Source organism: Piliocolobus tephrosceles, chromosome X (assembly GCF_002776525.5).
Source record: "Piliocolobus tephrosceles isolate RC106 chromosome X, ASM277652v3, whole genome shotgun sequence".
Taxonomy (NCBI): Eukaryota; Metazoa; Chordata; class Mammalia; order Primates; family Cercopithecidae; genus Piliocolobus; species Piliocolobus tephrosceles.
In genome coordinates this window covers 14,727,380-14,740,367 of record NC_045455.1, presented here as the reverse complement: position 1 = coordinate 14,740,367, position 12,988 = coordinate 14,727,380, and the positions used below count along the sequence as shown (strand labels likewise).

At 40.2% G+C, this 12,988-nt stretch overlaps 1 protein-coding gene across 5 annotated transcripts in view; it reads right to left on the bottom strand.

Moving 5' to 3' along the window:
• Nucleotides 1–12,988, bottom strand: part of DOCK9 (dedicator of cytokinesis 9) — a 299,398-nt gene that overhangs the window by 104,961 nt on the left and 181,449 nt on the right. For 4 of the 5 annotated variants that reach the window (XM_023218031.2, XM_023218035.2, XM_023218033.3 and 1 more), the window contains exons 10-15: nucleotides 8,840–8,914; nucleotides 7,209–7,349; nucleotides 6,520–6,723; nucleotides 6,013–6,135; nucleotides 2,434–2,516; nucleotides 1,762–1,884 (exon numbers count right to left, since the gene is read on the bottom strand). In XM_023218031.2, coding sequence (XP_023073799.1) covers nucleotides 1,762–1,884; nucleotides 2,434–2,516; nucleotides 6,013–6,135; nucleotides 6,520–6,723; nucleotides 7,209–7,349; nucleotides 8,840–8,914 — 749 coding nt within the window. The remainder of the gene's footprint in view (nucleotides 1–1,761; nucleotides 1,885–2,433; nucleotides 2,517–6,012; nucleotides 6,136–6,519; nucleotides 6,724–7,208; nucleotides 7,350–8,839; nucleotides 8,915–12,988) is intronic. The other variant, XM_023218032.2, reaches the window with a different exon arrangement.

Genomic DNA, 12,988 nt, shown 5'->3' with positions numbered 1-12,988 from the left:
AAAATGAACATGTATTATGTTTGTAAATTAAAGAACTTCTATGATTTAAAAGTAAAAATAAGGTACTATTCTTTCATTTAGACTTTCATGAATAACAGATTCACAGGGATCGAGGGGGCACTCTCTGGCCAAGACCTGTGTCCTTACCAGGTCATAAAACTGTCAGATAGTGACTGGGAATTTGGGGCACCTGTACGGTTCAGGAACCCTGGAAGGCTAACCCAGCAGGCCTCATCCTTCACCAGCATCCTCCTCTCCCCGTTCTCCAATTCCCTACATGAACTGGAAAAGGTTCATTCCAAATCAGCCCAGTGGGTATGCACTCTGCTTTGCTGAACAGGCTAACATCTGTCCAGGTAAGATTAGCTTAATGCTAGCAAAACTGAGGTTGCACTTCTCATTAAAGCTCCAAACAGGGGAAACATCAAGACAGTCAAAAACTGTATAATCTCATAACTGAAAGAGACCTTGAGAATCCTTTCTACCTTTTTGAGCCTCTTGACAAGGGATTTCACAGTGCTGTGAAGGCTGAAGTCACCTGCTGATGGGGACGTGATTAGATTCTGATTAGGAATACATCGCTATGTTTTTAGAACTTATAGAGCCTGTTTCTATGACTCATATCTTTTCTATTCCTACTACTGAAGAGAGATAAGAAAAAGGTAAAATGAGGTTAAAGAAAGCTAAACGACCATTCTTGAATTCTAGACAAACTGATAAGATTGTTATTTTGATAGGCACAAAAAACAAACAAACAAACAAAACAAGGATATCTTTGGCATAGAATAGTTAGCATTTGGCTCTCAGCTATTCTTTTCATTTCACATCTTCTAGCGCCCTCAGCTCTTTCACCTTCCCAGAATTTCCCCAGAAAAGTTCTAAGACCCATCTCCCTAGCAAAGAAAATCAGTTTCAAAGGCTCAGAAGTGAACTCTTTAGGATGTAGCAGCAAAACAGCACAGAGGTTAAGAGCACAGACCCTCGGGCAAGACTGACTTGGGGAAGCTGCCAGCCCTGTGATGTTGCACACATTCCTTGCTCCCTCTTTGCCTCACTGTTATGGGTTGAATCGTGTCCTCCAAAAGCATGGTGAAGTCCTAACCCTTTGTACCTATAAATGGGACCTATTTGGAAACAGGGTCTCTGCCAATGCAATCAGTTAAGATGAGATCACTAGGCTGGGCCCTGATGCTTTATCACTAGTGTTCTAAGAAGGGAATTTAGACAGAGACACAAAGGAAGAGGACCATGTGAGGCCACAGGCAGAGTGGAGCAATGCTACCATCAGCTAAGCAACAACTGGTGCGAGAAACTTTCAAGTTAGATACCTTGCAAGTTATTTATCTTAGACTATTACCACCCCAACACCCAACCAGGAAGCCAAGACCCAGTCATCCTATCTCTTTGACACGACTTGAATTTGTCCCCTTCTTCCTGTTTGCACTTGCAGTGGCTTTGCTGAGTCCTTTCTCACCTCTTGACAAGGTTCCTCAACTGTTTCCTTACCTCCTAGGCTCAACCCTACCCAATCCACCCTTCACAGCACCGCCCAAAACATCCTCTACAGAATTCAAATTAACCAGTTATTCTTCTGATTTTTATCCCATCTTTCTTCTTAAGGGTTTGACGAAACGCTCCACGCTCATTTGCCATCCCCTCTGATGTCTAAATCCAGCAACGTAAATGACTGCTCCCCTGTTCCCCCCTCCTCTCTACACAGCTTCTATCTTTCAGGTGTGGAAATAAGACTTTGAAACTCACTTCCGAAAGTCTGCAAGTAACTTGAGCATGTCATCATTGGATAGCTTATTGCTGTCTTGCCTGTAGATGGCAGAAAATCTGGCATTTTTGTCAAGATTTCCAGATGCATCCTTAAACAATGTCCTGAAATGGCAAAGCAACATTTCTAAACTAGGTTTCCAAAACACCAAAATCAATCCATTATTTAATCTGGTTTCTATGAGAAGTCTAATTACTATTCCATTGGCTATAGCCAACAGAAATCTCATTATCTAAAAACATGGAAAACATTTATGGGGATGAGGACAACTAAATCAATTTACATAGAAAACAGTTCCAGTCAATGGCTTGTGCTTAGGAAACAACATACGCAAGTCAAATGCTTAACAAGTAGAGTCAAGAGATAACTGGACTGCCCTGACTTCCAGCTGGAGGCATGTGGTTGGGTCTTAGAATCCCAGCTCTGCAGCTAACACTCCCATGCACCCTGCCACCTCCAGGTAGCACCGCTCCAGACGATGTCTTTCCTCTCTGTGACTCTACTAAATGATTTTTTCAAAATGTAGACTTACGTATTTCTCAATTTTACACACTCAAATCCTCTTTGTCTCTGAACAACAAACAGAATAGGCCTACTGACCCATCTATGCATCTATCTATATCGATTTAAAAGGTATACAAGGTGTTCCTTACCTTGCTGCCCAAGCAAATGGCATTCTATACTGTCCTAGTCTTTGGCATGCCTGCTTGGCATTCTTCAGCACCTTCTGAGCCACCTTGAAGACATGAGAATAAAGCTATGAGATACTGTATCTCACTGAAAGAACTGTGACCTAAATAGCCATCCTTACACGCTCACTAAATAAGTCCTTACCGTAGCATCAGATGCATAGAAAAGCACATCATACAGTAATGAATATGGCTGCATTCACACTCTGTGCAGAGTAGTTTATTTAAGGCATTCTCTAGCAGTGATTCTCAAAGAATACAGAATGAAGATTTTCCAGAATCCAAGCCTCTTCTTTGGTCTTTACAGGCAACAAACATGCTGTTTCAGAGGTTTTCATACATCTTTATGACTAAATACTACTTATTATAAGTCTACTGAGTTATTAATAATTACTATTTGATATCCACACCAAAATATATCACATTATTAGGATTTAAATGAGAACACTAATTAAAATACTAAGCTTTTGCAGCTCCTAATGTGCACTAGCTTATGCTGATTTCCACAATCTAAGGTGTAAGATATTAAGATACTGACTTCAGTTAGGCTGGGGCTGTCAATGCTATATTCTTGCTTTCTAAATATGAATTACTGCTACTTCTACTTCCTAATGATTAACTTTGGTTTGTTGTAGATCGACTGATTAATTCAGAGTGTACAATAAAGCTTATTTGCTTTTAGCCTAAGGCAGGCCTATTATTAATCATCTATACCTCTACTGCTAAAAAAGATGATGCTTAATTTTTCCAAATTAGTCTGTACTATGATAGTGCTTTGTTATCAACGTAAAGTTTGATTGTCTCAGAGTCACAGTGAAGGGTCTTTTACATTACTTAATTTTTTATTTTTATTTTTTTTACTGAAGGGTCTTTTACATAAGTATATCAAAGTCAAACCGATTTTGGGAAATGTGCTCCAAAGCCAAAGTGTGCTACAGCATCAGCATCACTGTAGAAATGCAGAGTCTCAGGTCTTGCCCCAACCCTCCTGGATAAGAATGTGCATTCTGACAAGACCTCCGGTGATCTGTGTGCACCATCAGCCACAGGAAGGATCTAGAAGGATCCAGAAGGATCTAGACGACAAAGCTGTCTGTCTCTAAGTCACACTGAATCCAGCTGCATGACTCTGTAGGCCATCAAATCTCTCTGGGCTCCACTATCCACACCTGAAAAAGGGGGCTATACTTTTCATGACCCCTGCCAGTTGCAAAACTTTATGATCCTACCATGATCATGCTGTAGGAACTGCTGCCTTCATGAGTAACCTGGAAAATACATCCTAATTGGAAGAGACGTCAGGGATTCATCTGGCACCTCCCCCGTTCTCCAGTGAGGTATGTTCTTGCCTCCTTGGATAGGGTGACTTAGGGGGGTCTTAGGTGTATGAGTCTTAGGGTACAATGATCTGCCTAGCTGCAGGGTCAATTTACTCAAACATTCTCAGGTTCAAGATTTTTTGGTTCTAACAACGATGAATATGTTGTGGAGTAAAACGCAGTAATTTCATAACATTTAAGGCTAAAATATAAGACATCAATAAGCCTTTTCTGCAATGAATGAGGACTTAGCTCTCAGACATACGAAGGGTGCAAATAGAACACAGTATGTGTGAAAGTCAGAGTAAGAAACCTATTTTTGCCCTTTGGGCCTTTTTCCCCTTCTCTTTATTTTTAAAACATCTATTCACAGGAGATACCTACAGAGACTTTTCATAAAAATTTCCTCCAAAATGAAAATTTACTCTAAATGATGTTCTAGACCATCTTGGAAAACATGAAGAAACAACTCTGACAGACTGAAAAAAATCATCTCACTGTAACATTTCTGCCAAAACTGTGCTAAAGTAAGATGGTTGAGCCTTAATTCCTGCTTTAATTGAATGCTTTGGAGGTGGCAGGAAAGTAAATGCATGAATAATGTACACATGGATGAGCTTTACATTCCATAAATAATGAAGAAAAAGCAGACTTCAGCAGATGCTCAGTGGACATGGAGGAGTGTGCAGAGGTAAGTTTAGCCTACAGTGATATGTGATTTTTACACCAACATGAGCTGCCAAATTTCAAACCATGCATGCAGCAGGCAGAAGTAACAAAGTTGGTGTGGATGGGCCTTGGAAATGTGTTGCATACACAGTCGGGGGAGGAGATCTTATCTTGGGCCTTCATTGATTATTAATCAAAACATGAAAGAGCCAAAAGAGCTTCTTGTCCAAGGTTTTACAGACTTGATTTAAAAAAATAAAACAGCTTATCTCCAGAGACCAAACTTTACACAGCTTTCATCAGCCAAAAACGCTTACTGTTGGAAACAATGTGCCTGGGTAAATGGGCTTTTACTTGACTGGGGCTGTAATAAATGACGATGTCTTCTGGGCTTTCTGTGATTTATGGTGCCCACAGCACTGACTCGTACATGATCTGTTTGATCCTAACACTGTCCCTATGAGGAAGGCAGAGACAGGAAGTAACATCATCCTTCATGCACAGAAGGAACATCTGAAGGCCAGAGAGGTGATGTGATTTGTGCAAAGGACCCAGGTGAGTCAGGTATACAGCACCCAGGTTTCTGACTCCAAAACCCATTTCTCAATGGCCACCTGCATCCTGTGGACACAGCTATGATGCATGGGTGCCCACAGGGGTGATGATAGGAAGCTCTGAATCCAACTTAGTAAACTTCACTCACAGCCTCTGGGGTATGCGGACCAGTCCTTGTCAGTGAATTCAGGTCTCTCAGATGACCACATAAGTTAAAAAAAAAAAAAAAAGAACTAAAAATATGTAAAACTGGCAAGGATAATAGCACTCAACGGATTACACTAACCAGGTAGCACAAGGTGCTACGAAGTGGCAGTCAAGTGCCCTCTGGCAGCTCCAGCTGTGAGACACTGAGCAGGTCACTAAGCCTTGGTGAGCCTCAGTGTCCTGAAATATGAAAGCACATCTTTTATTAGATGACCTCTAATATTTAATAATTCTATGGTATGTCCATGCCTAGGCACTTCCCGAGTAATGAACACCACTTTGAAAAAAACCAAACATACATCACGGATGTTTTCTTTCCATCTTCCACCTAAAACTCTGCCCCCTCTGGCGAAAACCAAGTGGACCTGAATCACTGACACTACTGGTCAGGCCATCTGAGCCAAGGGCATCTCCTGGTCTCCAGCCTCATATATAAGTGTAAGTGGACCAAAATATAATTTCAGGACCCAAGAGGCACATTAACAAATATAAGTTTGAATATCATACATGTATTTTCTAACAGAGAAAGTTTACTATTAAGCTGGTAATTCCTTTGCAAATTATTTTAGGAGGTCAGAATTGTCTAGTCAAGTGGAACGTTTTATTTACACATAGGACTACATTTCCTTCACAATAATGACATAAAGTTCAGAGTAAATACATGTAGCATATTCTACGTCTTTTAGAGTATAAATATGGCTTATGTTTTATTTCATTAATCATTTATAGTTTCACATAAAGGCCTCTGTTCAGATTGCTTTTTACCACCACAAAGTTTAAAAGCCATTCATACCTTAGAAGAGTCTGAACTTTTCATATATGGCTCAGCACAATGTGTGATGCTCCCCTGAAGGACTTTTTCAATTCTGGCCACAAGAAATATATCTGGATGAGGACAAGTGACTGAAAATATTCCCTAGGAGACAAAGAATTTTCTTCAGTCAGCAGAATTCACAGCTGTGTTAAACAAATCCCATGAACATTAAACAGCAAAGAACAGTGAAACAGGACAACTAGTAAAAAGCACCCAGTGCCAAACTAGTTAGCTGACTAATAGTTCATCATCTGCTCAAAAAGTCTATTTGGTGAGGGAGGTAACTAGAACGTTTAGAAAGAAGAAATGAAATTAAAAGCCACTTATTTCTCAGCTTGCTTTTACTGTCTAATAATAAATAGTATTAATTAAGAGTCTAATGACCCCACTTCCGCATTACAAGGTCTAATTTGAGCATTTTTGGTGCATTTACATGGCATGCAAGGTGAGTCTGAGTAGTAGGAACGCTGGGCTCGTATTCCCCACCTGCTTCGGATACTGCATGGCGGCTTCATGAAGGATGCCCTTGAGGACAGATGGGCTCTGCCCGCTGCCATTCATCAGCGCCGGGGACGTGGTGGCCAGCATTTGCCTCACTGAGAAATGGTTCAGGTCTACGTGGAAGTCGGCAGAAATCTTTCGGTTGTATTTTATGTCAAACAGGGATAGAGTAACAAAGAAAGGTTCAACCTGAACAAAACAAAACAATCCAAGGATCACTATGACTCAAACAGGGACAAAAGAATGTTGCTATCAAAAGAGAAATGACAAGACCTATTTAGGACTGTTGCCATAAATTACTACTAAAGATAAACAGTGTCATCCTTTAGAATACAGATAATTAGGTTATAAAACATTTTAAGAAACAAACAAAACAATTATTTTCGCTTTATGTGTTTTGCTACATAATGTCTGCTCCATAGAAAACACAGTTGCATTCCCCCAAGCATCTAAGATGAACTCTGTCTCCTGGAAAGCTGAGCACACACCTACCACCCTCATCTTTCAACACGAACATCCTGTCCTTGCAGGCTAAACAACCTCCATATCCTGATCCGAACGCTGCACCTCTTTGATATCAGGGACTAGGATTTCTTATCCAAGCTGCACTGTAAAAGCACATCTGAAACTTCTGCCTATATTTTTTTATCTTTATTTTTAAAAAGAAAAATTACATTTGTTGTGGGTCCTTCTTCATTTTCGGCAACACAGCATTGCAAATTGAAAGATAAATCATTGCACTTGACAAGGATCCTTTTTCCAAACTTCTCTTCAAATGGCTTAACTTCTGGCTCAGCTGATGAGAAATCAAGCTTCTTTAAAAGTAAACATATAAATAAGTTATGCTCTTATTTTTAAAAATCATCATAAATGCATCCAAAGGAAACAGAATACAATTCGGAAAAGCTATATACACTGATTTACTCACAATAGTATTGCTATTATATAATCAGTTTCTATGGTTTATAGTAGTTACATACATAGTTGATAATAATGGTCAAAGACATGGGCAGGGTGTGGTGGCTCACGCCTGTAATCCCAGCATTTTGGGAGGCTGAGGCGGGTGGATCACAAGGTCAGGAGATCAAGACCATCCTGTCTTAACACAGTGAGACCCCGTCTCTATTAAAAATACAAAAAAATTAGCCAGGTGTGGTAGCAGGCACCTGTGGTCCCAGCTACTTGGGAGGCTGAGGCAGGAGAATGGCGTGAACCCTGGAGGCGAAGCTTGCAGTGAGCCGAGACTGCGTCACTGCACTCCAGCCTAGGTGACAGAGCAAGACTCCATCTCAAAAAAAAAAAAAAAAAAGAAGACATGATGGTATAGCTACTCAATGGGTGAACTGAAAAAATATAGAGCTTGAAAATTATGATTATGAACAACATAACCAATGTCTATCCAGTATCCAACCAAGGGTCCATCAACAGATGTATAAGGATACATAAAATGTAGTACATACATACAATGGAATATTCAGTCACAGAAAGGAAGGAAATTCTGACACATGCTACAACATGGATTGACCTTGAAAACATTAAGTTTAAGAAGCCAGAAACAAAGGACAAATACTATATGATTCCACATTTGTGTGGTTCCTAAAATAGGCAAGTTCACAGAGTAGAACAGAGGTTACCAGGGGATGGGGGAAGAAGGAAATGAAGGTTATTATTTGGTACAAAGTTTCTGTGTGGGAAAATGAAGAAGTTCTGGAAAAGGATGGTGTTAATGGTTGTAAAATAATGAGAATGTATTTAATGCCACTGAACTGTACACTTAAAAATAGTTAAAATGGTAAATTTTATATTATGTATATATTACCATGATAAACAAAAACTTCTTAAAAGCAGATAAAAATTATAGACATACAAACACACATACATATGATCATGAGGTCTGTGAGGAAACAGAGAAGTGCTTATCATTGAAGTTAAACGGAAAAGGTTTGTATTTGAGCCTGAGCCTGGGCTACTCGGGAATTATCATTGACTCCCAGGCACCTGCAGTGATACCTGTTATTTTCTGATGGCTGTTTTAACAGGCAAATTAGATGTTCTTTGTGAACTTGAGAATGTCTTTCAATAAATCTCTCCCAATTTTCAAACATCTACTAAATATCAAATATTCACAATAGTAATGCTATGATGAGATTATACATTTTTATTTTTCCTCTTTTCCCCAAATTTTCTATAGTTATTTTGCTTGTTGTTCCAAAATAAACAAAGCAAACAAATAAACAAATAAGCCCATCGATGATTTTCTCTCCCACACTTGGTTTTAAATATTAAACATTTAGATAGTTCTTACCTGGGCATCTGGGTCCAGATAAAAAAGCTTGACTCTGCTTTCACTTTTCAGTTTGATTTCTGCTTCTCTGGCACTCTGATAACAAGATACATAAAAATTACATTTAACAAAATCCTTTTCTTGCAAAGGTGCCCAAATACAGTTAAAAGCTGCCTAGTCCTGAAGGTTGAGGCTGCTGGAAAGCTCTGCCTCGTGCTGGAGAGCCGCTGTGTGCGCCAGGGAGTGTGCAGCACACAAAGTAAGCACCAGGAGGAAAAAGAAGTGAAGATGAGATTCCTGCCCTTCTGAAGCTCACAATCAGTAGTAGAGTCAAAGTCAACACAAAGAAAGCAAAAGAGAATAATTAAGCATCTGTGTGTCAAGAAAGTCTTCATAAAGTAATGGAATATGGGGTAGACTTGGAATGAAGGGGCCGAATCGAGCTGAACATTCCTGGCTGAATGAAAAGGATGCACAGACACTGAAGATAGAAATGAGCCCAGATGCTAGAAAGGATTTAACAGAGTCCAGTCTATGACTGGGTGCAAGAAGGGGAAGAGGAAGGAAAATATTTTGAATGATGAGATAGAGAAAATGATGGCTGATCTTGAAGGACAAGATGCTGATTCATTCAATAAATATTCATTAAGTACCTCTTATGAGCGAGGCCCTAGAGACATGTGAAATGTGAATGAAGGAATTCCCTAGCCCCAAGGAACAACAGGTGGGGAGACAGCATATCAACAGGTAATAAGAGGACAAAAGAAAGTTTAAGGTAACAGTGGAAGTCAACTTGGACTAGGGGGTGGTAGTCAGAAACCACCTCCCAAGAGAAGGCCCATCTGGAAGGACAAGAACACTTGGCCAGGAAAGGAGAAAAGCACATTCTAGGAGAAGGCACAGCAGGTGCAAAGGGACAAGTCACACCTGAGCAATCACCAAGTCACTCATCATACCTGAAAGGCAGGGCATGATTAAAAAAAATAAAAAGGCCGGGCGTGGTGGCTCAAGCTTGTAATCCCAGCACTTTCGGAGGCCGAGACGGGCGGATCACGAGGTCAGGAGATCGAGACCATCCTGGCTAACCCGGTGAAACCCCGTCTCTACTAAAAAATACAAAAAAAAAAAACCTAGCCGGGTGAGGTGGCGGGCGCCTGTAGTCCCAGCTACTCGGAGGCTGAGGCAGGATAATGGTGTAAACCCGGGAGGTGGAGCTTGCAGTGAGCTGAGAACCGGCCACTGCACTCCAGCCCGGGCGACAGAGCGAGACTTCGTCTCAAAAAAAAAAAAATTAAAAATAAATAAATAAATAAATAAATAAATAAATAAAAGTTAAGAGAAATGAGTCTGGGATTTGCAAGCTAAGGATTGGGGATTTCCCTTCTTGTTTAGCATATCATCAAGAAATAACCATAAAAATGGGCAACCAGCAGCCCTCAGGGCTGCTTTGCCAATGGCATAGCCATTCTTTATTCCTTTACTTTCTTAATAAACTTGCTTTCACTTAAAAAAAAAAAAAGATTGGGGATTTCATTCAGAATCTAAAATACCCTGCAACATTTTAGGTAGGAGAATAAAATGAGCTCTACATTTCAGAAGCATCACTTGGGTAGAGTCTCCCCATCTCACAGCAGGGCCGATTAACAAATCCCACATTTCTAGCTTGGGCAGCCTGCTGAATGGTGAATCCATAAACAAGACAGAAAACTCAGGAAAAACAAATCTGCCAAAAAGATGGTAATATCCTTGTCATCTTTGTGTAGAGATGCCTGGGTAGAGATGCCTCTGGAATTTCCAACTGGAAACATCCAATAGACAGCTAAAGGGATGAAACTTGGGCACAAGGCTGAGAGGAAGGCTGGGGTTCCAGACTTGGGAGTGGACAAGATGGACTGAGGAAGAGGGTGGAAGTGGGTCTGAAGACAAAATCCTGGGGGCCCAACATTGAAGAGGTGGACAGAAGAGAAGCCACAGAAGAAAACAGACAGACAGTGGCAGAGATGGGGGCTGGAGATGTGGGATTTGGGAAGAGAAAGAGAGAGGGGCTTTTCAGACATTCACGAGATAGAAGTCAGCTCCCTCTTTATGTTTTTCATGCCTGGTGCCTCTAAGTCTATATTCTGTTCTTCTTGTCAGTCAGAGCTCTCCACGACTCTCAGTCTCCACAGCTAAGTCTATGGAGTCGGAATAGAATGCACTCTCTCATCTGCTACTTTCCCCAGAGACATGAGTCACATCTCAGCACTCCATGGGGCACTCACAGCCACAGCAGAAAAGGTGTCTTGTCTCTTCTGTTGGTGGCAGAACAAAGTCTACTATTACATTTCCAATCATGGATAATGAGAAAACAAGCATCTTAATCTTCTTAGCCATGTGATTGTTGTATATAAAGGTCTTTAGTAATGATCCAAACTATCATGCTCAGTTGTCTATGTTTAAATAAAATGGGCGCCAGAATACTAGGAAACTGGGTTCTGTTTCTAGTTCAGTTAAGCAGCTGTGCAAGCTACGCAGCCTCTCTGGGTTCCATTTTCATTTGTGTAAAAATGTTAAACAAGATGATGGCTCAAGTCTCTTGCCACACCAAGTTTATCTTGATGCTATCAGTGGGAGCCTGAAGGCTATGGAAGTGAAGGGGCATTACTGCAATCTTCTGTTTATGCTTCCAAGGCAAAACACTTGCCTGTGGTGGAGGCAGGCGCTTTCCTTATGGGAGATGGGACCACTTCATTTTATTCTATCCTGCCTGTCACCTTTCCTAACTTTTTACACCAAAAGAGTGAGAACATGTGCAAGTGGAATCCACTTAACTGAACCCAAAGAATTTGCTTTACATTGTATACTGCCTGTGGTGTTTCCTAACAAAACCGTCAGTACTAGGTGCTGCAAGCCACCACCAACAGTTATCTATTCTACTTCTGAATCGTCCGCTTGAGCCCTTCAACAAAGGCAAACACTGTGTTATGTTCTCAGACGCTAGAGCAGAGGAGTGTGTTCTTAATGTAGATGCAATTCCTGATGCCTTTCTGAAAGATGCTTATTGTCTCCAGTTGACTGTGCTAGAAGATAAGAAATGAATAAACCAAGAACAACTGCTAATGAGCTCCGTACAATTAAAGAACAAATAAGAATGCAGACATAATAAAAGAAAAACAATTAACTACTAGCCAAAATAGACACAAAACATTCTGATTTTGTCACTAACACCCAAAAGATATATTCTTTACCACAGACATCATTTATTGGAAAAGAAGGGACAGCTTTAGATGTAAAAATAACTTAAAAGTTTGTAATCTACCTAATATACATCAATTGCTCTGAGATAAATAAAAAGCAAATTCGGCTTCTTAAAGTTCCTCCTATCCCTCCTAAGGTCTAGGATGATGCATTAAACAGGGAGGATGCCCAACAGTGGCTGAAGGAATTACCAAATAAAATCTATGAGGTAGAAAAATGTGGTTCAGGGAGAGCAGGACTTTGACCCAGAATCAGGAAACAGTATCTGGAAGAATAGTAATGATAAGAGCTACTACTGATAACAGCCAATATCTACCTGCCAGATATACCCTAAGTGCCCATTTTAATTTTATACAACCTTAGGAGGCAGGTACCATTATTACCCCTGCTCATTAAAAGAGAAGACACTAAGGCATGAGTGTTAGGTACTTCGCCCAAAGACCTACATCATGAAGTAGAGGCCTGGCTTCTAAGTTTGCCTGGCTTCAGAGTCTAAACCATTACACTACACAAGAAAGAAGAAAAAAAGGTAAAGAATGTGAACAGGCGAGTCAGGAAGAAAAAACACAACTGGCAAATAAAAGTATGAAAATACGAAAAATATCACTAATAACCAGCAAAATGTAAATGAAAGCACAGTAAAATACCATTTTACACTCATCTGGTGAAGATGCAGAGAAACAGAAATGTGAATTGTTACAGCTTTTTGGCACAGTAACTTGGCAATGTTTAAAGCATTAAAAACACAATCAACTTTGACTTAAACTGAAAAAACCCTAAACGTTCATTAATAGGGAGATGGCTGAATAAAGTATATAGTAGCAACAATGGAAATATCATGCAGTTGATATGTATGTAAGAGGGAACCAGATCTTCTACTGGTCCAGAGGGACATCTATGAAATATTTTTAAGTGATACAGTAAATTTCAGAA